This window comes from Anolis carolinensis, chromosome 2 (genome assembly GCF_035594765.1).
Source record: "Anolis carolinensis isolate JA03-04 chromosome 2, rAnoCar3.1.pri, whole genome shotgun sequence".
NCBI lineage: Eukaryota > Metazoa > Chordata > Lepidosauria > Squamata > Dactyloidae > Anolis > Anolis carolinensis.
Genome location: NC_085842.1, coordinates 193,763,484 through 193,791,404, shown reverse-complemented (window position 1 = coordinate 193,791,404; position 27,921 = coordinate 193,763,484). Strand labels below are relative to the sequence as shown.

Here is a 27,921-nt window from a genome sequence, read left to right as displayed (position 1 = left end):
GATCAAGACGTAGTCCAAATGTCTATATACACTGAATTATTTCAAGTGGGGAGGTCTTAATTCTGTGAAAGGATATTCTGTCTGGTGTTTCATAGTTGAAAATGGTGACATATGTGCCAAGCAACAGCGCCATGTGGTTGAAGAGGGCACATTACAGTGCAGGGAAATTATTAATGAGCGAGAGTACATAAGCATTACAAGTAGAAGCTGCAGCAGTTTGCTTTTCCTTCAGCCTACTGGGAAGGGGAAGATTTTGGTCCCTTCTCTCTTCTCTGCTGAGTTGGAAGCAAACTACCTGTTTGATCCCTTTTCACCTAGATGCCACACAGATCAACAATAACAATGGAAAGGAGTATATCAAAAGTAACAACTTCAAAATACTGCAAGCAATTCTCTAAATTTTATTTTAAATAAGCAAACTAAGCATGCAAGAAAGTAACATCAAAGGCCAGCCGGATTGTAAAAACAGTATCAAAGTACATCCATGAGCTAGGTATCTAGAGCTTGACAAAAGACAAAGAGCAACTTTGAACATGAATCCAAAAATCACAGACGATAAAACAAGAAACTGTAATCCCAAAGTGGTGGCACTCAAAGGTAAAGGTAATGGTTTCCCCTGACGTTAAGTCCAGTCATGTCTGACTCTGGGGGTTGGTGCTCATCTCCATTTCTAAGCCGAAGAGCCGGCATTGTCCATAGACACCTCCAGGTCATGTGACCGGCATGAATGCATGGAGCGCCGTTACCTTCCCGCCGGAGTGGTACCTATTGATCTACTCACATTTTGCATGTTTTCGAACTGCTAGGTTGGCAGGAGCTGGGGCTAACAGCGGGCACTCATTCCGCTCCCAGGATTTGAACCTGGCACCTTTCAGTCTGCAAGTTCAGCAGCTCAACGCTTTAACACACTGTGCCACCAAAGGCTTTAAAATTCAAACTTGACTATAATCCCAAAGGCTTGAAAACTTGAAACAAGATTTGTAATCCAAACAGGAGAAATGTCACTTAAGCAGGAAAACAAGAGCCAAAAACTAAGGACCAGAACTCCTGAAACGGAGCTTCAAAGACAGGTGACTTGATACATGAAATTTCAAAGTTGATCGCCACACCGAACAAAGTCTCAGATTCCTTAAGAAGTCTCCCTCTTACCTAAACATCATTTTTTTCCCAAACCTGGGCTCCCCTTGTTTATATTTTGGTCTCTGAGAACAACAAAGCTGTCTCTGTTTCACACCCTCCTGTCTGAGCCATAAATACTGGGTTTTAGATAGCCCTCTGTTCTCCCCCACATGCCTTTCAATCCCTGGGAGATTCTCATGAGAAACATGGTCTGTTTCATCAGCAACGGAACTATCCAAAACATCTCGAAAAACACTTTCACTTTCTCCTGCCGAAATAACAGGCTCACACAAAAAATCCTTAATCTGATCCTCAGAGGCCAAGGCTTCACAGGCCTCAACACAAACTTTTTTTGCACTTTGAATTCAGTTTGCACCAATGGAAGTAAACCAAGGGGCAGGAGTGGGAATAGGAGAAGAGACACAGGGATATTTTACAAGTTTTTAAAAGTGAGAAGACAGGATTAACCAGGATTATCCCTGACAAATCGGTATAGTTGGAGTGTATAAGAGAAAGCCCAGTTTGACTACTGGAAATGTCATTCTAGTAGTTGGCTAACAAAGGGAATAATAGAGTTTGTGTGGTGTATATGGATATTAATCCACATTTGTGGTTTTGAATTCTGTGGATTTGATGGAAAATGTTCCCTCTGAATTTCTATAGGTCACCCAATATGATTCTATTGTCAACGTCCTTGTCATGTTGGTGACTTTTGACATTTCTAGGGAGAACACCTCTCTTGGCTCTCCAATGTGTTCAGCTTCAAATGGACGTTGACCATGCAGTCATGCTGGAACACCTGGAAATTCCTTAAAAGCAATTCTTTCAAGTAAAAAAAGCAATTTACTTCAGGGTTATTTTTTTTTTTACTTTCATGGGTGTCCTGTGTCCCTTGCCTCAGCTAATGTGAAGGGCTGACTGTAATCCTAATGCTGAATGGGGACTCTAGGAGACAAGGGTTTGCATTCCAGCTCAAGAAAGTAAAACATTGGGCAAGTCCTACTCTTTCAGCTTTGGATGAAGGCAATACAAAAGCTCCTTTGAATAAATCTTGCCAAGAATCCTTATGGTGGTTATTATCACCTGTAAAGTGTCAATCATGTTAGTAGTTGTTGAAAACATCTGCAAATCTAAAACCAACCAACGAACCACGATGACTAACTCTTCACCACTATCACCAAGAAAGAATAATATAGTGGTGGCAACTTCTTGGCTAGATTTCAGAGAATAGATCCATCCAAGGCATCCAAGCCATTTACTGAAAGGCAAGGTACAGCTGTTGCTAGATCCAATGCAGTGCAGTGGGTCAAATGTTATACTACAATGTTGGGAGATGTGAGTTTGAATCCTTCTTACAGCCATGGAAACCTACTGGGTAGGCTTGGGGAAGTCACACTTTCTCAGCCTCAAAGGAAGGCAATGGCATACCATCATCTGAACAAACTTTACCAAGAAAACCCTAAGATAGATTTGCATATGGTTCGCCATTAGTGGAAAAGGAAGGCACGCAACAAAGAGCTGTTGCCTTCAAACACTCAAACACTGGCTGGTCACAGACTTTCTTAACCTTCAGTCAACGGTTTTTGCAGTTTATTTCTTCACATGTACATTTTTTTATGTGTTGTCGAAGGCTTTCATGGCTGGGATCACAGGGTTGTTGTATGTCTTTCGGGCTGTGTGGCCATGTTCCAGAAGTGTTCTCTCCTGATATTTCGCCCATATCTATGGCAGGCATCCTCAGAGGCTGTGAGGCATGGATAAACTAGGCAAGGAAGGTAAATATATATCTGTGGAGAGTCCAGGGTGTGACAAGAGTCCTTTGTCAGTTGGAAGCCAACGCTAATGTTTCAGTTAATCACCCTAATTAGCATTGGAAAGGTTTGTCTCTTGCCTGGGGGGCATCCTTTGTTCAGAGTCATTAGCCGTCCTTGGGGCTCCTCTGCCCTCAGAGTGTTGCTTCCCATCTACTGTTCTGATTTTTGAGTTTTTTTAATACTGGTAGCCAGATTTTGTTCATTTTCATGGTTTCCTCCTTTCTGTTGAAGTTGTCCACATGCTTGTGGATTTCAATGGCTTCTCTGTGTAGTCTGACATGATAGTTGTTGGAGTGGTCCAGCATTTCTGTGTTCTCAAATAATATACTGTGTCCAGGCTGGTTCATCAAGTGCTCTGCTATGACTGATTTCTCTGGTTGAGTGAGTCTGCAGTGCCTTTCATGTTCTTTGACTCATCTTTGGGCGCTGCGTTTGGTGGTCCCTATGTAGACTTGTGCAGAGCTGCATGGTATCCGGTAGACTCCTGCAGAGGAGAGAGGATCCCTCTTGTCTTTCGCTGACCGTAGCATTTGTTGGATTTTCTTTGTGGATCTGTAGGTAATTTGTAGGTTGTGCTTCTTCATCAGTTTGCCTATGCGGTCAGTGGTTCCCTTGATGTATTGTAAGAACACCTTTCCTCTGGGTGTTTTTTTATTATGGAGAAGAGTAAACAGGCTCTGGCCCAAGGAGAAGGTGCTGGTGCTGGTAGTGATTTTAGATAGGACAGCTGATAAGAAGGTTCATGCTCAGTGAGCTTCCGCTAAACCAGATCAGTCAGGACAGATAACAAAGCAGTCTGGGCTGTAGGCAAATTACAGAAGTTTATTAAAATTGGGCCAAAAGAGATGTGAGTACCAAGTCACCACTCAAAATGTACAAGCATACCTTTACAGTAAAATACAAGATATTTTATACACTTTTGACAGCTATTCAGCCTTCTTGTACCTCCTCCTGATTGGCTGTGAAACGGGCTGGCTAGGATCCACGAAGGGATTGGCTAGGTTTTTCCCTGACATCACAGACAGGAGGAGAGGATCCCCATGACAGGAAGAAGAACAGCTGATTATTAGTAGGTCCAGTCCGTTGCAAAGACACCACCATGTAGGGTGAGAAGGGAAAAAAAGAGGATGCTGACATGGGTGTGCAGATGATTTCTTGATTGATTTAAATGTCCATTTCCAAGAAGACAAAAGGTGCTAGACCTGGAAAACAAAAGGAGGTAATCCTGGGCCGACCTTTCAGAAGGCTAGTGTATTCATATTTGTTTTAGCCTTCTCTTTCATGACAAATACATGCCTCCAGTCACATTTAAACAGGTAAACAGTATAATAATCACAGCCCTGGTGATAAGAGGATTATCTGTCTCACATATATGCACAAAGGAAACTATCTTATCACACTTGGGAAGGGACTTCTCTAATAGTTCATCCATCTCTGTTCTCATAAGCATATGTAAATAGGGGGCACTGGAGAACTGATGCCTTCACAGTATATTTGATATAGTTTTATACATTTGAGAATTGATACAGTACACAATTAATACAAGTTACACAGAAATATCATTCAATACATTTATTAAAGGGTTCAGTTATGATATAGTTCGGGGTATAGTTGCTGTTGGGTCCTCCCGGAGCCTCCAATGGCTTTGAATTAGCAAAACTTCAAAATAACAGAAAATGTTTAAAAATAAAAATAAAATAATATATCTTACTCAAAGTTTCTCTGAAGTCCTAAATTAATTTGGGGAGGGGGGTGCCATGGCTCAACAACAGTTGTGTATCTTCAAGACACTTCCCATAAGCGAAGACACAAGCCCCCATAAGCGAAGAGAAAGTGGTGTTCTTTCACTCAGCTGAGCTCTTGTTTTCTGTGCAAAAGTGCCATCTTTTGTTGTTGTTTTTAAAATTCGACAGTGACTGCCAAAGTTTGGCATTGTACTCAATACAATATGACACACAATCTGTGGGGGAAATGTTACTTTACTTCACATTGTGTATATTATATTAATTGTCATATATTAATCTTAAAGATCCTGCCAACCTAGCAGTTCGAAAACATGCCAATGTGAGTGGATCAATAGGTACCGCTCCGGCGGGAAGGTAACGGCGCTCCATGCAGTCATGCCGGCCACATGACCTTGGAGGTGTCTACGGACAACGCCGGCTCTTCGGCTTAGAAATGGAGATGAGCACCAACCCCCCAGAGTCGGTCACGACTGGACTTAACGTCAGGGGAAAACCTTTACCTTTACTCTTAAAGATGTGTTAGGACCAATTTTTTCATAGACAAACTACCTCCCGCACCATAATCTGAAGATAACACAGGGTCATAAAAACATTTTTTTTAAAAAAAATGCATGCTCTTTTAATAGGAATTCGATGATCTAAATCTAAAAGTGACTCGGATTCGTTCTATTGTGTATGGCGACTTGTCAATTTGCTTTGACCTTTCTGTGCAGCAATATGTCTTCATGTGCTTATTTGCATTTTTTTTTAAAAAAAACCTTAAAGACCAATAAGCCTGATAAGACTTGTTTCTTCTTTCACTTGTGGAGACTAAGGCTGGATCTATACTGCCATATTTCTCAAGATCTGATCCCAGATTATCTGCTTTGAACTGGATTATATGAGTATACACTGCCAGATGATCTGGGATAAGCAGATAATTTGGAATCAGATCCTGGGATAAAGAACAGTGTAGAACCAGCTTAATATGGTGCTTGCAGGACCTGTTTCTTGTTTCATAGTAATTTGTAACAGAGTTAAATTAATATTGAAATCAATCATGAAATTTGTAAAGGAAATATCTGTGGTCCAATCTCTCATTCTGTTTTTCGAATGCCGTGCCCCAAAATACATTCAGAACAATTACAACATTGGTATTTCATTGCAGGCCTGTGATAAATTGTTCTGACGATGGTTAAAATGTATAACACTATGTCACAAAATTTGAAATATTTTCTGTTTTTGGGTTGAAAGTATTATTCCTGTTTAATTGTGTGGTACTTTGAAAGTACAGTAGTTGTTATCCTCCAGAAACTTTGTTTTTGTGGCTGCCACAAACCATATGGAATTGGTTGAGACTCAATGAGATATTAATTAAAAAAACTATAGCAAAATGTGCTGCAGGAACAGCAGAAACAGATATTGTAGTTTAATAAAGTTTTTCCATGTTTTGATGATAGAACCAATTAGGAAATGACATTTCACTGAATTGTATTGGTGGTTGTTTGATATTATTACTGTTGTATTAACTTTTGTTTTAAGTTTTGTTTTATTACCTTATTGTGCTTTAACCTGTGTATATTGGGCTAATGTATTTGTGTTGTTACTTTTGTAACAATGTGAGCCGCCCCAAGTCCCTGCGGGGAGATGGTAAAGTTTTTAAAAAAATTATTATTATTTATAACTCAGGAACAAAAATTGTGTTACATAGTGTAATTCTCCCCAGCTGCAAAATAAGAAAAAAATACAAACAGCCGTATTGTTTTGTTTTATGTTTTTATTAAATAAACTCATAAAGGGTTGTGTTGCTAATGAATCCTTTTCATGCAAGGACACCAGCATAAACTCCACCTGAACATTAGGAAGAACATCTAGACTGTAAGCGCCATTCAACAGTGGAACTCTCTGCCTCGGAGTGTGATGGAAGGTTCTTCTTAGGAGGCTTTTAAACAAAGGCTGGATTGCCATCTTTTCAAGGTGCTTTGATTGTGCTTTTCCAGCATGGCAGGGGGTTGGACTGGCCGCCCCATGTAGTCTCTTTCAACTATTATTCAACAAGAGGGATCCCTTCACCTCTGCAGGAGTCTACCGTGTACCATGAAACTGTGGACAAGTCTACATAGGTACCACCAAATGCAACATTGCCCTAACAAGAATCAAGGACCATGAAAGGCACTGCAGACTGACTCAACCAGAGAAGTCAGCCATAGCAGAGCACCTGATGAACCAACCTAGACACAGTATATTATTTGAGAACACAGAAATGCTGGACCACTCTAACAATTATCATGTCAGACTACATAGAGAAGCCATTGAAATCCACAAGCATGTGGACAACTTCAACAGAATGGAGGAAACCATGAAAATGAACAAAATCTGTCTACCAGCATTAAAAAAAAAACCCTACAAAATCGGGAGACAGGGGAATTCCGGACAGGAAATAATCAGAGCCAGCTAACACCTCCCAACAAAGGATTCCCCCAGGAGGAAGCAGCCAGGCTTTGAAGCTACAGGGCCATTCAATGCTAATCAAGGTGATCAACTGCAACGTTCAGCCTTGCCTCCAACAGACAAGAGTTCTTTCTCCCACCTTGGACATCATTCCACAGATATAGAAACACTGCTTGCCTGGTTTCCACAGACCTCACAACCTCTGAGGATGCCTGCCATATGGTGGGCGAAATGTCAGGAGAGAATGCTTCTGGTACATGGCCATACAGCCCGGAACACTCACAGCAATATAATTTCTATAATTTCATCTACACCAGGCATGGGCAAATTTCGGCCTTTTAGGTGTTTTGGACTCCAACGCACACAATTCCTAATAGACTACAGGGTGTTAGGAATTGTGGGAGTCGAAATCCAAAACACCCGGAGGGCCGAAGTTTGCGCATGCGTGATCTACTCCAAAGGATCAGAAGGACAAGAATGAGGAGTTACAGGAGAGCAGCGAGCGGCACCCGCCAATTCTACCTCTAAATGCGAAGTGTTGCACCTCTAACCTTTTCCTATCTCTGTATTCCAAACCAACCCGCGGCGCCAACGCTGCAGTTCTTTTTCCGGTCAGGGCGCCGGAAGTGCTGGTCTCCGTTGGAAACGCGGCCTGACGAGGTAGTTGGAGCCAAGTCGGAGTAGGGTGAGAAGCGGGGGTGAGTTTTCGAAGGTGTCAGACATTCGATGGGGATGTTAGGCTCCAGTCTATGTGAATTGTAGGACTGAGGCAGTCACTGGGAAAATAAGCGACAGGGAGCCTCCTCCCCCTCACGTGGTGTTTCATTCGGAGCCACGTTGGGTCCTTCTCATTAAGCGGTGGGGCCTCTTCGTCCGTCCCCCTTTCTCTTTACCCGCCTTTCCATCTAAAACGGCCAAGGGAGTGGGGAATCCCTGCCTGTCTTGTTTCCCGCAAGAGCGTAGAAATAACTAGTTAACGCTCCTTAAGTTGATATGTAAAGTGGGGCAACTGAGAACCCGCTCAGCGGTGGCTTGTACCTTCTTTTGGATGCCCTGACGGCAAGACTTGATCCTCGCCTTTTGCACATCTTTGGGAAGCTCCCTGTCATCTGCATAGACTAGAGCTGATATGTGCAAACTTGGGCCCTCCAGGTGTTTTGGACTTTCAACTCCCACAATTCCAAACAGCCTAAGATCAAAACACCTGGAGGGCCCAAGTTTGTCCATGTCTGGACTAGAGGCAGGGTTGTTCCCACTTTGAGTATTGGGGCACTTCTCTATCAGGAGTGGGCTTCTTTGCATTGAAACGTACTTCAGGGTGGGATAGGAAGGAAGGGGGGCGGGGGGGGGGGCGGGAGGAAAGAAAGAATTGTACATGAGACAGCAGCAGCAACTATACTACCATGGGTCTTTCCACACAGCCATATAACCCAGAATATCAAGGCAGAAAATCCCACAATATCTGTTTTGAACTGGGTTATAAGAGTCCACACTGTCATATATTCCAGTTCAAAGCAGATGATGTGGGATTTTTAATCGGCTGTGTGGAAGGGGCCTCAGTAACACGATTTTTGTTCCTGGATTATACATATCATTTCCTAATTGGGTCTATAATAAAACATGGGAAAAGTTTATTAAACTATTGTGATATACACATTGAAAGGTTAAAATGGCCTATTTAAGTCCTAAAGTGAAGAGGATTCTTGATCTAGAATTATAAAGGGGCAAATAAAAGGAGCATAAACTCTGTGATGATTAGTGATGGAAGCCAACGTGGTGGGTGCACCGAGGGAAAGACGTTGGGTAACTTTAATGTGGGTTGTGGGTTGTCTATATATGTGTACATGTTGGTATATGTGTATTGTGGGTATAAAATAAAAATCTTTTTTTTTTTAAAAAAAAAAGGAAAAGTTTACTAAACTGCAATAGCTTTGTTTTTGAGAGAGGGACATCCTGCAGCACATGTTGCTATAGCGTTTTTTAATGAAGATGAAAATGAAGTTTCTGTAGTATAACAACTACTTTCAAAGAAAGTTCTACACAAATAAGCAGGAAATGACACATTCAAAGCAGGACCATAATTTTTTTTTTTCAAATTTTGTTAGATAGTGTAATACATTCCTTCTCTGAAATCTAAAATAATCCATATGTTTTGTAGAGAGAGTGACATAATTGCTCTCTGGTGGTTGAATGTACACAGACTTTGTTTCATGCACAGCGTTTAAAAAATATTAGATAAAATGATTTTCAGGCAATATGTATAAAGTGTATATGAACCAATCAAATTTTGTTTTTAACATTGGGTTCCATTTCCAAGATTTCTCACTATTTATGTATATGCAGATACAGGTATTTTGGAATCTGAAAAAAATCGTCCAAAACACTTTTGATAGTATTTCAGATAAGGGAAACTCAATCTGAGGGCCCTTCCACACAGCCATATACAGTGTTCCCTCCCTCACTTATCCCGGGGGTTACATTCCAGGCCCACCTCCAAAAAGTGAAAATCCGCAAAGTAGGGACGCTATATTTGTGTTGTTTACAATTTCACTGGCAAGAAGCATCTCTGTCCCCTCCTCGCCTCTCAAGCATGCCTTGTGAGCCGAAAACAAAGCTGCTTCAGCCTCCTTTTCTCTCCGTTTGTCTTCTTCTTTCCTTCCTTAGGCTTCTCCTTAGGAAGGAAGTAGAAAGAGGGATTTATAATATTATTTTATAAATAATATATATTTTTAGTGTATTAAAAAACTGTGAAACAGCGAGGGCGCAAAAAAGCAAACCGTGAAGTAGTGAGGGAACACTAACTCAGAATATCAAGGCAGAAAATATGGGATTTTATTCAGCTGTGTAACAACAACAACAATGCAGGAGAGAATATACCCATTAGGTGCATAAAAGATGACAGTAGACCTGTGGTGGTCAGTATCTCAATTAGAACCAACCAAAACTATATCCATAGTTTTGAGTTTTTCAGAATTCATCATCAAATTGAATATTTTGAAAAAGGGGATGGAGTTCAGAGGCAAAATATGTACATAATTCAAGGATTAGGCTGGATGTTGTAGCCATGAGGTCTGCATGTAGATTTTCAAAATGAAGATTTAAGTCGGTGCTGTACAGGCTTTCATTTTGAATTCATTTGGTAAAGAAGCAATGGCTGATCCCTGTGTTTGTAGACAAAAAGTCTAGCTGGATCTGCACTGACAAATAACATGGTTTGAACGTCATGGTAGGGTCCGTGTAAGTCTGGATACGGCACTTCAGTGTCATTCAAATACCATTATTTGACAATATAGATCCAGCCTTATTCACATGTCTCTTTCTGAACAAGAAAAAAAGTGTTTTTGACAGATGGCAGAAGTAAAGAATAACATGACAATCTTTAATTAGCAAACTTAGGGATTTGTTTTGGTTAGTGAAATATATATAAGATAATTTGATTGGATGTGTTTATGTGTTTTTCCCATTATCACTTAGTTGTGCCGACTGAAGGAAAGACTAAGATGTCAAGGTTTTTTTTGTTGTTTTTTGGGTGGGGGTTATGATAATTTTTTTTACTAAGACAGATGAAAAGAAAGCATACATACAAAAACAAAACAACATTATCAACAACAAATAATTAAAAATACATTTTCTAAAATAATACTACTACATCCTTTAAAAAGTCAAGTTTGTAAGGCTATGTATATAGATGTTTGTGCAAGATTAGATCCACAAAGTAGTTAAGCTCCTTCTAGGTTTGTACATCAGCTACTGTTCTTCTGATTAATGAGGCCACTAACTTCTAGGTTCTACTCCCTCAGTTCTATTCCTGCCAACTCTAGGTTTTAGAAATGCTCCCCTCTAAAAGATTTCCGCAAAAGTTGCATTTCTTATTAATATGTAACAGTCATTTGGAATGGAAAGAAAACTTCCTATGATGCTCTAAAAAGATCCTTGTACTTATAATTTGTCTCTTCATGCTCTTTCACATGCTAAAGGAAAGGATGGGTCGTAGGAAATCAAAGCGGAAGCCTCCACCCAAGAAGAAGATGACTGGGACACTGGAGACCCAATTTACTTGCCCATTCTGTAACCATGAGAAATCCTGTGATGTTAAAATGTAAGTTCTTCATGCATCTGAAAAAGGAGATCAGAAATCATTTGTTTTATGACAATCTGCTTGATACGCTGCAGCCATTGGCATCCCAGGCCCTCAAAAGGGAGGATTCATTTAATCATGAATGCAAGATGCTTTCCTTCTAACTGGTATGATATTACAGTAGAAATAATGACTGGAAAAAAATAGTAGTTTAACCTATCCCTCAAATTGGTTGCTTGTATTCACGGCACTCAACACAGTTCCACAAACAGAAATTATGCATTAGGTGCCCCTATCCTATCCACTGTTTCACTTTCTGTAGTTTCAGTGAATGTTTTTGGATTCATAATATGCTTTCTGTGTTCCAGGGACAGAGCTCGGAATACTGGTGTCATATCCTGTACTGTGTGCCTGGAAGAATTTCAAACCCCTATAACCTGTATCCTTTGACCTATGTCCACAATAATTGATTCCCTGAATAAAACGTAGGATTTGATCCTTTTTGCAGACTGAGGTTTGATGAACCCTGTCCTATGGTAAGAATATACAAAAGAAATTAAGATTAGAATTGATGAAACAGTTATGTATTCTTCACATAGTCTTTCCTACCTATAAAGCCCTAAACGGTTTAGCCTCCACCTTGTCCACTTTCTGTAAAGACTTGATAACTTGGGTGTTCCAATGTGCCTTTGAATAATAGTTTAGCTCGTAATTACGGCTGCCTAGCCCTACTTTAATGTTTATTTCCATCACCTTATTTCCATCCCCAGCCCTATTCATCTGCACTTTGCACAAGCCTTGTCCTTCCTTCTCATATCTGAACATGCCCACTTTTTCCAGCACTGGCTGTGATGTTGATTGATGTATTTTTATGATATTATTACTTTCCGGTTTTTAATTGTTTTATTATTTTGTTATTTGTTATATGTTTTAAATGTGTAACTTTGAATTCCTTGTTTATTCTGAGCTTGGTCCTCATGTAAGCTGCCCCGAGTCCCTTCCAGGAGATGGTGGCCAGTTATAAGAATAAAGTGGTTGTTGTTGTTGTTATTATTATTATTATTATTATTATTATTATTATTATTATTATTATTTCCCATTCCACTAATCTTTTAGAACACATCTTCCATCACCGTCACCTGTACAATAGGAATGAATCAAAAGTCCCACTCCAGTATCAGTGTGGGGAGTAGAAAATGGAAATGGAATTGGAACATTTGGGTTAACATGTCAGTTTCATCTCTTTCAAACACAATAACCAGTAGGATTTAAGTTCTTATTTTATGGAAACCACAGGTGGATTGTGGAGATTTCAATAATACTACTAATAATGAAAGTTTATTTTTAACCTGCCCTCTCTCCCTGAGGAGACTCAGGGCGGCTTCCAAACATAAAACTGGCAAACATTCCACTTTAGAGAGATAGCAATGGGAAAAGTATTGGCACCCTAGCTTCAGCCTAGTAAGGAATTTTTAAGTAGGATGCATTTTTCTTGACATGACCTTAAAGATCTTTCGGAACCAGTGGACGTTTACAGTGATTGGATAGACGCTTGTGAGGCAGCCAATCAGTAGCAACAACTGGAGAAGAATCTGCCCGGCATTGACAAACCTTCTAAATTTGGGTGGGTGGGTGGGAGGGGGTGTGTTATATAATGCATTGTTACACAGTGCATAGACGATACAACTGGAGTAGTTGGGAAATGATGGCTTTTGTGCTGTTTGTTTCTATCCAGTAATCTTGTTCTATTACATGTCTTTTGAGAGACTTTGCCTCTGGAATTAAGGGACTAAAGACTGTCAGTCGGACCTAAAAGAGTGGGAAAGGCTAGTATGATCTGTGAGCTGCTGCCTAGCCATTGGAGATCTTGCTCTACCAGACTGCATTGGCTATAGTCCATCACATGTTGCTGCTCAATTTATAGAAGAGATGTCATGATAGCTTGGTTCTCAGTGATATTCCTTGGAATGTTGTGCTTCTTTGTGGCTATGATTGAAGTGCTGTGTTTGGGAAGAAAGAATACACAGAATATAAGAGGAAATCCCCTCCTGATCCCATAATTCTTTGAACTTCATTGGGGCAACTTACCTCTTGATCGGTTTTCTCCATTTAGTAAGGATGACAGTGTGTTGTGCTACTCCTGACAGTGCCAGAAGAATATTATACAATCTTTTCCCTATCAAGATGTCTTTTTCTGTGCACATTTATGTGCAGGAAGTTTCTCTCTTATTTCGTACTATGCAACAGGGCAAGTAGAATTTCCCAGACTGTCTTTGGTCTCTGCATGGTGCAGTGAAAATGCCTGCAGTTCCTCTTTGATTTTACTCTTCCAGACGGGACTATATCAAATGAAGAGAATGTTCTTTTATTTGGTATTACTTATTCAGAAGCTAATTGTTTCTGTGACTAGGTCATCTGTGTCGCTGGATATGGGATATTGAGAATTCTATCATGGCATAATAAATGCTCAGAGGAACAAGTCAGTCTGCATTTTGGAAAAAATTGTGCCATCTTTTGACAAATAGGTGCTTGTATTATGTACATAAGTGAAGTTGAATAGTCTATTATAAAAAATCCTTCATCTTGTATATGTGTGTTTTTAACATCCTTTACAATGCACTACCACTTGCTCAGTGATCATATACCCTGCCAGTTTTGCTTAGCTGTTTTTACCAGGCTTGTTTCCTAAGATCAGAGTACCCACAAATCCCAGCATCTTCAATACATATGAATGGCAAGCTCTGAAGATCTCAACATGGGGTTGGGTGGGAATGAATGTATTATTCTGAATTTGGAAATCCATTCTCAGCTTTCCTCGGTGCTATGAGGAGAGCCTTCATCTGCTTCCTGATGGTTATTCTAAGATCTCAGCTGCTGCGCTGTTAACTCTCATCTTTAAAATCCAAGGCAGGATGAATTCTGTGCTCCCTTGGTAAACAGATCCCCATATGGTTGTTGCACGGGGATCTGTTGTCGAAGGCTTTCATGGCCGGAATCACTGGGTTGTTGTATGTTTTCTGGGCTGTATGGCCATGTTCCAGAAGCATTTCCTCCTGACGTTTTGCCCACATCTGTGGCAGGCATCAGAGGTTGCGAGGTATCTGAAGATGCCTGCCATAGATGTGGGCGAAACGTCAGGAAATAATGTTTCTGGAACATGGCCATACAGCCCAGAAAACATACAACAACCCTGTGATTCCGGCCATGAAAGCATTCGACAACAGATCCCCATATGCTTGTATGTAGATAATGTCCAAGGAATCGGAACTCATATCTTGTTTACAGTGTATTTAAGGAGCTTCTGCAATAGATACTCCTTATAAATAAATGCTATACTGGAAAAGTGGCCCTTACTGTTGGTGCTATGTTGTGTCTCTTGCTGCTCTTTTTGGGTTCTTTAAATTCTGAAACATTTTGGATTCTGCTGATTTGCTGATTCCCACTATTCCACTTCATGGGGGTGTTGTAATCTAGTTATTTGAGATGTCAAATAACTCAGAGCTTCTTAAACTGTGGGTCCCGACCCCAATGGGGTCCCTTTAGCTTAATGTTGGGGGCATGAAAGGCTTCCTCCCAGCTCCCCCAGCCCCCCAACTAGGAGCAAGGGCTGCTGCTGTTATCAAAACAGGAAAAGCAATGCCCACGTCAAGCTACTAAGAGAAGGGAAACTAGCTCAGCTAAGGCAGCTGGTTAGCCACATGGATGGATGAAAGAGAACTGACAATGAAAAAAGAGGAGGAGAAGAGAAGGGATGGGAAAAGTCAAAGGAGGTATCGTATATAAGGGCAAAGAAGGAAGTGGAGAAGGAACTTTGCCAGTTCCTCCAGGCATTTACTGTCCTCCAACTTTTTGTTATTTTAACAACAAACTACAGGAAACCAAGCTTCCTGCAGAGTTTGGCTTGTAATAGGATGGACCCGCTGTATCCATGAATTCAATCACCCACAGCTTAAATATATCGATCTCACCTTGACTTTGCCATTTTATTTAAGGGACATCATTTTATTACACTCTTGTATATCATGGGATTTGAGCATCCATTGGTTTTGGTATCTGAAATCAAACCATAGCAAATACTGAGACCTATTGTATTTTACTTAAGGGATTTGATTGTTATGTACTTGGAAGTTAGGCATGCCCTAATTTGTTACTGTGTAGTATTATTAGTCCTCCATATCCACGGATTTAACCATCTGATTTTTTTTAAGAAGTTCAATTTGTATACCTATTTTATATACCTATATACCTTAAGACACTTAAAAATGTCTTGGACAAAAAGGGGTTTCAAGTTGAAAAAGTTTAAGAAGCTCTGGTCTAACCAAACTGGATTGTGGGATTGCTACCATTTTCCTATTCTCCCACATCTGTCTGATCATTTGTTCATAATCTGTTTGAGATATCAGTGTACAGAAGCAGAGAACAGCTTGCATGCTGACAAGTTAGTAGAGATTATTGCCCATGATGTCTCAACTGCTATGGAGAGCTGAAAGCCTCTTATGATGACTGGGATGGTTCTTTTCCAGAAGATAAACATTAGCTAACTAAAATCCAGTCATTTCAGTCCAATAATTCCTGATTACCCTGCTTGTGTGAATGGTTGTGCCCGTATGCTCCTGTTGCCCAAGCAATAGCAATTTTTGTGGCTGCTTCAAGGAAACCCTGGGTAAGTTACCCTGTGTCATGAGTACACATGGTGTGCTAGGATGCTTGGAAGAAGAACATTCTGCGTTCAAATTATACTTTAGAATTATAATCATACAGAATTATATCTGTAGTACAAGCTTGTTCAGGTGGTCATTCCAGATATAACTTGCTGGTCTACACTTGCAATAGGATTATTAGGGTATTTGTTTCAATGGAAAACTGTGATAAGGTACTTAGATTTGTGTTGTTCTTGTGTGGCCTAAATTAGGGATGTGTATCATCCAACCATCAAGATGTTTGGGATGCAGTTCCCAGCAACAGGAACCAAAACTGATGGGAATTACAGTTCAAAAACAATCAGAGGGCTGTGTTTCCTACTCTGTTGTTGGTGATGCATTGTTAAATGTACCTTTGTAGATGAACTTTCATTCAGTTTTGGGAGACTAAAAGACAGGGCTAAGTCAGTCTCATGGAGAGAGGCTTCCTTTCTCAAACCTCAATTGTGTTCCTGTCTTGGTTTGGAAGGCTGCTACTAAAGGTAGTGGTTTGGAGAAAAACTCCCAAGAATCCACAGGCAGCACAAAAGATTACAGAGTAGGTGCAGTATGGGGAACTTGCCATAGGGACATTTCTCTTTTCCTTTCCAAACCACATCAAAAGGGCCAAGTTCAAGAGACAGCCCTCTAATGCTGGTTGGGGAACAGGAAAGGAAGACCAGTTAGATTGTATGTTGTTGTGGTCTACAGGTGCTTGTCTAGTGGGATTCCCACCTCACCTTTCTGGAGAAAATCAACTACTCAATGCCATCTTGTCAGCCAAAGTGTTAACCTGAAGGGTCAATTAGTCAACAGGGTGCTGAGGTTCTGTTCCCCACAGATATCCTTATATTATTAAATGGACCTTGTAAATTGCATCAAGGAGCTAAATACTACATTGGGTTACAGGCTCTCTTGTTGAGAAACAAGCTTTGTCTTCATCCACACAGCCCAGTCTCATCAGAGAACATTATTTCTGTTGCCTCTTTAATTCTTTTATGCATGAATTGTTTTTATATTCTGCCATTCTGTTACCATTGTACACAAGGCAGCTCTCTTGATGTGGGAGGTCTGTGCCAAAATGTTTTCAACAAATCAGATTAGGTTTGGGACAATAGAACCTTACTCACCGACCAGACTGGATACTCCTGTCTACCTGTCTGTTCTGTAGTTGGTACTAATACTACTCTTTTGCCCTTCTTTGTAAAGCAATAGTTGCTTCTTCAAGTCATCTGCATTACTTTTCTGTTAACCTCAGCAAATACCAAGCTGGTTAAGAACCCAGGATTACAGAACAGCAGTGCCAGTCAGTGGCGCTTGTTTGCTGAGTGATTAGACTGAGTAAATGGAATGAGAAGCTACAGTTGCCTCATCACCAAGGTGATTTATTGGCAATTTGGGCAGAGCATTTTAGGACAACTATGTGGGTCCTGAGTAGCCAACACCATTTGCTGTGCAGCCTTTGTCCTTTCGGACTCTTGTTCCTCGAATGGAAGCTGCAGGATAAGTAGCATGGCCAGAAGTGTCATCCACATTATGCTAACAGTTTTTAACATTTTGCGTCCCCTCTTCTGCAGAGGTCTTGGCCAAGTATCCAAGGCATTTGGTAACCAATGACTACTTATTGATCTGTACAGAATTATATAGTTCCACCAGCATCACGGCTGTTATAAGTGAAGCTGCCAAAAACTAAAACCAAAGCTAGAGAACAAAGCGCTCTTTTCTTTTGTTCACCAATGGAAGGATAATGCCTCCTCTGCTACGAGTTCATAGGCTGTGTTGGCAAAACAGAGGAGAAGAATTTGTTCTTTGGTGGCACTGGTTTCCTTATTAATAGCAATATGGCTTTTTTTCAATCAGATACAATTGCTGATCCCAAACTTGCGGAGTATCTGACATCCTCCTTATGTGAAAGGTTTGCCGTTTTGTAGTGTTCCTTAATGTATTATTCAACCAAAAGAATGGAGCTTATATATGTAGTAAGATGGGCTCAACCTGCTTTAGCAGCAACATTTTTGAAATCTACTATAAACTGAGTGTGTTCAGTGCCTGCGCTAAAAAAAAAAAGGCTTTTACACACAATCCTGTACATGGTTATTAGGCGTAAGAAAAAACACACTGCATTTTGACTCATAATTGGCCCATGAAGTTCTGTGTAGCTTTTAAGCTGACACAACAGCTTTATCCCAACAGGTGGTTGTCAAATTAAATATGGCTTGACTTATTTTGTGCTTATTTTCTGAAAACTGCTCAGGAACAGATTGTTTTAAATCTGTTTGGCCTCCAGAAAAAAAATCATAAAGTATATCAAATCTACTCATACACCACTATTGCCCTTCTAGAGTCTTAATTGAACAGAAACTTCTTGTAGTTTTTAATGTTTTAACTACAGATACAAGGACTGCACATTTGCTCATTTTAAAACAGTAGGTCACCTGCTGTTTTTAAATTCTGAGTATTCAGTAGGCCAAATCTTTCGTTGGTGCAGTGGAAGAATCCATAGATAGTGGATTATTACGAGGGTTGAATGAAAAGTAATGCCTCCACCTTCATTACTTGGGTTTGGATGGGAATATTTTAATAAATCAAACGCAGAAATAATCCTTAGAATGTGCTCTTTAACTACCACTATTCACTTTTCCACATAATCACCAGACAATTGGATACATTTCTGCCAATGATAAGTTTTCTGAAGCCGTCACGGAAGAAGTTGACACAATGTGACCCACACGTTTTTGTGAAATGCCGATTATGCTTGAAATTTCTGAGTGATACGACAATAGTCCTGAATCAATCTGTCAACCCTTTGCTTATGAAACTTGGTGGTTGCTGTCACAGGATGTCCAATTCTTTGTCATGTAAGTCAGATGTTCCCACCTCAACATCTTTAAACTTACCCAACGACACACAGTACTCACATCAACACAATCACCATAAACAGCTTGCATTCTCTGATGACTCCCGTCAAATGGAACTGTAGAGGAGAGTCTACTGAACAAGCCACTACCTGCCGCATACCAGTACTGCCATCTGTTGAGTTACGAAGGTGGAGGCATTACTTTTCATTCAACTCTTGTATTATCTCTGCCCCCAAAAAAGGCAAGGAAGAATATGATTACATGGCTTCTGATTTCTTATTATACAGATAATAACCTAATTATCTTATTGTTGCTTTTAATACAGCCACATAGTTAATTGCTTTGCACTTGTCAAAAGGTGACTTCTTTGCCATAGCTTACCACAACCTTTCTAATACCTGACGCAGCTACACTATACTTGGCAGGACCATCCAGTCTCTGTTTAAATACAGCCAAATGAAAAATGGTCACATCAGGCTCACTCTCACTATTAGCAAATATTTAGCCAAAATCTGCTTTCCTAAAGTGTTCACCCACTGGTTCTAGTCCTTGCTTGTGAAAATAGTTTGGCTGTACTTGAACACCACTCTCAGGTCTCCAGACTGAACATACCCTTTTCCTTTTCCCATTGGATATGGCACTGATCTATTGTGTTAGCAATCCTACATAGTTTTGTGCCATCTGCAGAGTCAATCATCAGCCCATGTATGCACCTTCATCAGTTATTTCTCTGAAGATTGGATTGGGCATAGGAGAGCCCTATGTTTATGGAGTAGATATATAGTTCTGGCCAGAGATGTGAGAACCACAGGGTCCTCCAGATGTTGCTAAATGGGGTATAAATGGGATACAAATGTTGGAAATAAATAAACAATAAAATTGCTAAACAGCAAATCCCAATATAGTTTGCTTTACTAGCCAGGACTTCTGGAAGCTGGAGCCCAACTGTGTGCAGAGGATGATGAGCCTTTAATTATTTCTCACTGAATAGAGATGCTTAACTAGTTGTAGATTCACACCCAGCTGTACGATTGTCTGGTTCACATTTTACCATTGTTTCAAGATATTTTCCAATGCCTTCTTGAAATCCATAGCTTTCCTGTGATCTACAAGCAATTAAATAATAAAGTTGACATGGTTGATCTTACCTTACATTTTTTTTCTGAAAGGTCCTAGTAAAAGATCTTGGTACAAGGCTAGGAAATATTTTTTTGCTTGGCAGTAATGGTGAGAATTGGTGTTGGGCTAAATGGAGTAATGGTCTGAACCAGTATAAGGTTTATAAAGATATCTTCTATCTCTTTGCTTTGCCAGAAACAAACATTGAGGAAGTTCTTCAATAATGTTAAAAATATATATTTTCTTTTTTATTGTGCCATAGTGAAATTAAGTATTCATTAGCAGAGGATTACAAACAAATACATCTGTTTATAAATTTGGTTTTGAAGGGGATGCTATGTTTAGCTGTTCAGCATGCAAAATACTTTTAACTGGGGAGAGAAGGGAGGGGGAATTTGAAGGGATTTAAAGACAGCTGTTTTCTTTGGCAAAACAGTTTACTTCTTAGTAGTCTAGGTTTTAGCATTTTCCCAGTCGCTGGCACCACATACCAAGTGAGAGCCCATGGGGAGATGGCTTTCTTCTAACTCTAGATTTGTTAACAGACATAACAAAAAGATATTCGCTGTTTCTGTTCTGACTTCATGCACTGGTGACAACATATGTATGTAGACAAATACATTGATCCTAACTGGGGCTGTAATCCTGACTGATCACATACTTCTATCAGTAAAAACACATATGTATGTCTGTATCAGATGTAATTATAAATGAATTGCAGATACCTCAGATAAGAGAAATTTGCTCTTGCCCAGGAGGCAAGGCCTCTTCTGAGACAATACATGTGTGACACATTCAGGTGTCTTATAAAAAAAGGAGTAAACATTTTCAGAACAAATGTAATGCTGTATGCAAAACTATGCATATTTGATCAATCATATGACTAGCTGACTAATGTTTCTTTAATCAAGCAATAGCCTTATCTTAAATCCAACTTAAAATGTGCCAGTAGGAACCAGTGATTTCAGTGGGACTTACTTCATTGTATGTGTTCTCTGGATTATGATACTAGCCTTGGATTGAACAGCATTGGGTGCCCACCAGGTATTTTCTATCTTCGCGCAAGGCACATGAATGTTGAGAAGCTGCTTTGGTTTTAAATGTGAATTAGTTCCATGGCAACCATGGCAATTCCATGGCAATTAGTCTTATCTAGGGTTGTTCTCAGGTTTTTAGACCTTAGGAATTGTAAAAGCTTTCTCAGCTTGTTTGTAAATGACTAGATCTGCATAAAATTTCTTCATAATTCCATTTTAAACTATGGGATAATGCATGGATGATAGTAGAAGTATAAATGTGGTTGTTGGCAAAGAACTGGCCTACTGGCTGAACATTGTTGGCAACTGAAAGGCAATCACAAGGGGGAGGGCCCAGTAGTTATGCATCGCCAAATAGTTGCTAATCCAAAGCACTACTCTTCTCTGTTGAAACTGCTTCTGTGTTGAGATAGATTGATAAATACGTGGTCTGGATACTTTGTTCAAAAAGCAAACACTGCATTAAAAATATGGCAGCTTATTTTCCAGGCATACAGATTCTGCCTGAAAATAGATACACAGCCATAGCATGCCTTTGCTTCTATCTATCACCCTCTCTCCAAATGATCTTTCTGTCACCATTGCAATCTCTCCAGGCACTTTGTACATAGCCTTGAAATTTAGGCAGATGGAAAAATTGCCCTTTTTACTCCTAAACTGGTTGAAGTCAGTTGATTAGTTTTGTACTGAAGCAGCTTCTGTTATTGAGTTTACAGAGTAGAGTGCAGGAGCTAGTACATTCACCAACAGAAGTTTTGCTTCCATTGCCCATGCCCACTTCTGCACTGACCACTAACAGTAACTATGGAGGAAGCAGTTGGCACAAACCACAAAGAAGCAATGACACTAAAGGGAATCGGGAAGGAAAGAAAGGAGAGAAATGAAGAGTATTTATTCTCTGCTTCTCCCTATGCACTGGTTTGTTTTACAGTGACATTCTATCCTGAAAACTTTCTGCCACATTTGTTCATGCTTAAAAGTTGTGGCCATATTTGATAAGTTAAATATAGCGTGAAGGCATCAAGGTGAAGCTTTAAGGCTCAGTGGTAGATGCTTGGAGGAGAAAGTTGACTTTGGCATGGCTTTAAAGAGTCTCTAGTGAGCTGATGAGCAGTTTAGGGAACGGTCTTTCTCTCCTTATATTCCCAGATGGATTTCTTAGGGGAAACGCCTTTGTGGTGCCGGTGTCTCTGTTCCACGTCTGTCCCATGATTTCTGCTGCTTACTCTGAGTTGTAGAAGTTGTGATGGCTGTGGTTGTATTGGTCTTCGTCTTCTCCAATGATGGGGTAGGAGGGTGTGAGACAATACTTGGAGTCATAGACCTGCCGTGGCAGCCCATACACAGTCATGCCCTGCTGTGAGGCCCCTTTGTTGCTGCCCATCTGCAGGGAGATGTTCTGGGTGTCACAGTGCTCCATGCCCAGGGTAGGCTCAAAGATCTGGCGCTTGGTTCCAGGAGCTGTCATGCCCGCCTGGGGAGTGAGGAGAGATGCAGGTGGGTGGAGGGGAAACAGACAAGGAAGGTGGTTAGCTTAAGACCATAAGAATTTTGCAAAAATGATGTGATGGAAGACACAGAGCTTGAGGTAAAGCCTTATTTCCCTCAAATTTTAGAGCAGAGGTCCTCAAACTAAGGCCTGTGGGCTGGATACGGCCCTTCAAGGTCATTTGCTCGGCTCCTGCCCTAAACTTTAGACTTAGGGTTGTCCTAAGTCTGAAATGACTTGAAGGCACACAGCAACAACAATTTTAATTAACTTGACTATCTCATCAGCCAAAAGCAGACCCACGCTTCCCATTGAAATATTGGTAAGTTTATGTTGGTTAAAATTGTATTGTTCTTTCATATGCAGATATATGCAGTGTGCATAGGAATCTGTTCATGTTTTTTTCAAACTAGAGTCTTCACCTTCTCCTCTCCCCTCCCAACAATCTGAGGGACTCTGCTTTAAAAGTTTGAGGACCCCTGTTTTAGACCTTGGTCTGGTTTTTATGATGGTACATTATCTCTTTTCCTTTGCTTTCTAAGACTGGCCTGTGTGCTTTTGAGAATTACACACCTGACTTTGCTTCTTGATCATAGGGGAACTAACATACCAAACATAACATATTTTTGAAGATTAGAAATACCAGCTTTCTGAACCACCTTTAGGAGGAAAGAACAAACTAGAACGTGTTCAGTGGTAATCTTATCTTCAGATAATGGCTCCTGCGTTGTCTGAAACTTACATGTTTTTTAGAGGAGAAATTAAGACCATTGACTTTGAAAGAATAACAGGCTCCTTTTTAAATGGCCAGGTTTAAATGACAAGGCACAAAACAGCAGCAGGGGCTTTATTTTTGACAAGATGCTAATATTTTGGTATGATGCCTAAAAGCTAGCTGTTACCGAAGTGCTAAATGCTTAAACATCTCTGACTGATCCACAGAGAGATGTGCTTACAAAAACAATGTAGACAAAGAATGTGATATAAAGGGTTAGTAACACACGCACAGCTGTTTCCTTCAGAAATTGACTTGTAGTTAACACCACTGCTGTGTTTGATTATATTTTTGACATTTCTTGGGAACAGCTATCTGCTTTTCCTCTCTCAATGGGAACATTACAATGGAAATGGAATTGTGACAGAAACAGCACATCTGCTTTGGTAAGTGAAGCTATGCTGATGGATGGATTTTTCTTATTCTCCTTACAAAGTTGGGAGGAAAACCGATGGTAAAATATGCCCCCCCCCAAAAAAAAATTATGATAAGTGGAGGCTTTGGTCAATACAAGAAAACTCAGTCATTCAGAATATTTAATAATGGAGCTGGCTCCCTCACATGACAGTTTTTGCATTAAATGTTTTTCCCTCTCTCTAATGTGCTGTTCTATAATAGCACATTTTCTCCATTCCTCTTTCTTACCTGGCTGGCTCCTTTGTTAGTTCCCATCTGTAGACTGATTGTGGCTTGATCTAGAGGCTGATCTGTGCCCAGTTTTGGATCATAGAGGTGCCGACGTGTGCCATATGCTGTCATGCCCTGTTGGCTGGCAAACTTGTTGGTGCCCATCTGCAAATAATACAGTGTTGACAATGAGAACGTTCATTCCATCTTTATCCTGTGTCTTTTCGGCTGTTAGGTCTCCCTCTGATACTTGCAGATGGAATATCCCACCATACCCTAATACAAGGGTCCCCAAACTAAGGCCCTCCGAGGTCATTTACCTGGCCCCTGTCCTCAGTTTTAGACTTAGGCTCGCCAAAGTCTGAAATGACTTGAAGGCACAACAACAACAACAATCCTACTTGATTATCTCATTGGCCAGAAGCAGGCCCACACTTCCCACTGAAATCCTGATAAGTTTACAGTAGTTGGTTAAAATTATTTTTATTTTTAAATATTGTATTGTTCTTTCATTTACTAATATTGTAAATGAAATATTGTAAATGAATGATATGGTAATACTGTAATCTATATATATAAAAGAGTGATGGCATCACGGCGACCCACAAAACAACAAAACTACAGGCCCCCAATCTTGAAATTTGACAACACAACCCATCATCCATGGCTCTAGGTTGATACAACAAAAAGAAAAGAAAAATAAAGTCCTAATTAGAGGGAGAGGAATAATTGTTTTTATCCAATTGCTGCCAGTTAGAAGGCTAAGCTCCTCCAACTTGGTCTCCTAGCAACCCAATAAAAAATAATAAAAAACACTAAAAAATAATTAAAAACACTAAATAATTAATACAATAAAATACTATAATTACAGAAAATAACTAAAAATAATACAAGAAAATAATAAAATATAATAAATAAAAAGATAACTTACAATAAAATTAATAAAAAACATACAAATAACGTCAAATAAAAATTACACAACAATTTTTAACCAATACCACCACCACTTTGCCACAGCAATGCATGGCCGGGCACAGCTAGTATAATATATTGTGTATACATAAAATATTGATAATAATATTATAATGTAATACAATATAATATTTACTTATTTATAACAGTATTTCTACCCCGCCCTTCTCACCCAATAGGGGACTCAGGGTGGCTAATAATAATAATACAATATAATAATACTGTATAATATAATAATATTATTTATATATTATATATTAAATGTAATATTATTAATAATTTTACGGTATAATGGTATAGTACAATATAGTAATATATAATGCTAATATTGTGCTATGCTAATAATATAATATATTGTATGTACATACAACTTGTAAGCCGCTCTGAGTCCCCTTAGGGCTGAGAGATGGTGGGGTATAAATGTAGCAAATAAATAAATAAATGTTGCTGGGTTGTTGTTTTTTTGGCACTACAAATAAGACATGTGCAGTGAGCATAGGAATGTGTTCGTTGTTGTTTTTTTTTTTTCAAATGATAATTCGGCCCCTCAACAATCTGAGGGACCATGAATCGGCCCTCCACTTAAAAAGTTTGAGGACCCCTGCCCTAATACTTGGAAAGGTGTGTTGTCGAAGGCTTTCATGGCTGGAATCATTGGGTTTTTGTGAATTTTTCAGGCTGTGTGGCTATGTTCCAGAAGTATTCTCTTCTGACGTTTTGCCCACATCTATGGCAGGCATCCCCAGAGGTTGTGAGGTATATAATACCTCCCTTGGAAAGTTCCTTATTTATAAATGTTACATTTATGTTACCCAGTTTCACCCCCCTTTTGCAATGCTGCAGGCAGGTTGCTGTTCTGGATTAACTTGGCTTTCCTGCTGCTTTCTAAACTTCCACTTTCATTATCTTTGGGAAAGGGCAGTTATTTATTTCGTGTCAAAAGCATTGTACATTTCAAAATGATGGGGGGGGGGGGAAGGAAATCACAAGCAACTAAATAGTTTTGGACCAAAAGCGGGCAACAGCAACCGCATTGTCCGTAGCTTTAAACAACAACACCTCCGTACATGAGGCAGGGCATTGTGGGCAAGCATACATATGCTGAGTTGTTTGTTCAGCTCCACAGTCACACAAGGTGGAGGATTCCTCCAGGTAGTGCCACCTTGCCAAGTTGTCTTTTGATCTGCCCACTCCGCTTCTCAGTCTGTTTAGGGACTTCCAAGTTGCCCATTCTTGGTTTGCCCCTGGAGGAAGACCCTCATGGGGGGGGGGGGGGCATCCAGTTAGAATTGCCAGGTTTGGCTGCCCAGAGGGACACTCTTGCTGCTGCTGGAGAAACATCAAGAGGAGTGGTGGTTCTCATGAAGCCCTTCCTTGATTTGAGTCTACTGGGAGGAGGCTGATAGTCATGCAGTGGGTGGCTTTCACAATGTTCGACCTTATTTCTCTCACCGTTAGCAGCAACCTCCCGTCGCACGTCAGGAGGGGCAATGCCAGCTAACTTGTAGAGTTTATCAACAGGTGTAGGTTTAAGGCATCCTGTGATTATTCTGCATGTTTTGTTTAGTGCTATGTCCACCTGCTTCGCATGGGCAGACTTTTGCCAGACAGGACAGGCGTACTCAGCAGTTGAGAAAGACAAGGCCAGGGCTGATGTTCTTATTACTTGTGGGTCTGCACCCCATGCACTGCCAGTCAGTTTCCGCAGGATGTTGTTGCGTGCAGCTACTTTGTGCTTGGTGTTCATGCAGTGTTTCCTATATGTTAGTGTTCGATCTAAGGTGACACCAAGGTATTTAGGATGGAAACAGTGTTCGAGCTCTTGGCCAGGAAAGGGCAGTGTCATATAGTGCCACCAGATGGTGGTATAAAGCCCAATATCCATACAGTAGAAAAAACAGTTTTTCAACTTTTGTATTGTGCTTTTTAAACTTTACTAAGTGTGGGATTGTTAACCATTTTGAGTCCCCATGAGGAGAAAGGTAGGATAAAGATAATAATAATAATAATAATAATAATAATAATAATAATAATAATAATAATAACAACAACTGCAAAAGGCCACCCTGCTGGGATCTGCATGCATCATCCGAAAATACATCACACAGTCCCAGACACTTGGGAAGTGTTCGACTTGTGATTTTGTGATATGAAATCCAGCATATCTATCTTGTTTGCTGTGTCATAATAAAATATAATATAATAATAATAATAATAATAATAATAATAATAATAATAATAATAATAATAAAGGATTCTGGGATAAAACCACACACCTGCAGCCCAATGATGTTCCGGCCTTCTTTCAGCTTCTCTGGTTGGAACTTGCGTTGCTGTTTCTCAGCGTATTTCACTCCTATGTTCACCTTATTGCCTTTTGTCTTGGCCTGTCCCAGGGAAAGAAACAAAGTGTGAATGTAGAATAGTTCCCTACTCTCTGAATCTTGTGCATTAAAAGGCAACTTGACTTTTCAATACAGCTAAAGTTTTCCCCCCAATTACTATTTTTTGTGGAATCTCCTAGTCACCACTAGGCAGAACCCATGGATCTAGAGAACCCATAGAGGCTTGATTGTGAAACTCTGCTGTAAGGTATAGAAACATTGGCTAAGGCATATAACAAGCAAAATTGGAATTCAAAGAATTACATTGCCTCAAACATAAGGTGGAAAAATACTGACATGTTCAGGATATTGGTATGCTACCACCTATTGAGTTATCGCTAATAGGTGGCAGCAATAAAAAATATGAGCTAAATTTCTTTTCTGTCTTGAATCCTGAACACTCTACAATACTTCAAGAAAGCTATCATTCTCTGACTTTAGCCCCATTTCATTCCACATTTATTAGTTGATACTTCTATTCCACCTTTCAGGCCAGCTTACTTGGCGTTCCTCCTTCTCCTGTTATCTTTAAAACAAGACCGCGAAGTAGGTCTGGCCTCGAAAGAGATTGAAATCAAGATCAGAATGCCCATGGGTCTCCCTATTAATTCAGTGAAACTTGAATCTGGAACTCTGAAGTCCTAGTAAAACCCTTTCACAGCTGCACCATTTGCAATGTAAGGGTAAAATTGAAAGCATTACTTGTAAAGATTGTGAGTGTTATGTTTCTGAAGCAGTTTCAATATACTTAGTGCATTCTAAGTATTAATAATAGTACTCGGATACTCTGCCTTT

The 27,921-nt window shown here is 40.0% G+C and overlaps 2 protein-coding genes across 3 annotated transcripts in view; one reads left to right on the top strand and one right to left on the bottom strand.

Annotated features, from left to right (window-relative positions):
* Positions 1-4,023: 4,023 nt before the first annotated feature.
* Positions 4,024-14,532, top strand: elof1 (elongation factor 1). Of its 2 annotated transcripts, none has more exons than XM_062971448.1 (4): positions 4,024-4,152; positions 11,086-11,207; positions 11,555-11,625; positions 12,696-14,532. In XM_062971448.1, the coding sequence occupies exons 1-4, from the start codon at positions 4,102-4,104 to the stop codon at positions 12,758-12,760; spliced, it is 309 nt and encodes a 102-aa protein (XP_062827518.1). In that variant the 5' UTR covers positions 4,024-4,101; the 3' UTR covers positions 12,761-14,532. The 2 variants fall into 2 exon arrangements, with proteins under 2 accessions (XP_062827518.1, XP_062827519.1); XM_062971449.1 differs by lacking the exon at positions 4,024-4,152 and adding an exon at positions 7,652-7,806.
* Positions 14,533-20,063: 5,531 nt separating this feature from the next.
* cnn1 (calponin 1) overlaps positions 20,064-27,921 on the bottom strand; it is a 43,651-nt gene continuing 35,793 nt past the window's right edge. The window contains exons 5-7 of the mRNA XM_062971447.1: positions 27,019-27,129; positions 23,789-23,935; positions 20,064-22,353 (exon numbers count right to left, since the gene is read on the bottom strand). Coding sequence (XP_062827517.1) covers positions 22,102-22,353; positions 23,789-23,935; positions 27,019-27,129 — 510 coding nt within the window. The 3' untranslated portion in view covers positions 20,064-22,101. The remainder of the gene's footprint in view (positions 22,354-23,788; positions 23,936-27,018; positions 27,130-27,921) is intronic.

Bases quoted from the DNA above. Each gene is read 5' to 3' on its own strand.
- elof1 (XM_062971448.1), top strand. From the start codon at position 4,102: ATGTCCATTTCCAAGAAGACAAAAGGTGCTAGACCTGGAAAACAAAAG. The intron at 4,153-11,085 runs GTAATCCTGGGC...CACATGCTAAAG, and splicing joins GACCTGGAAAACAAAAGGAG to GAAAGGATGGGTCGTAGGAA. The intron at 11,208-11,554 runs GTAAGTTCTTCA...TCTGTGTTCCAG, and splicing joins AAATCCTGTGATGTTAAAAT to GGACAGAGCTCGGAATACTG.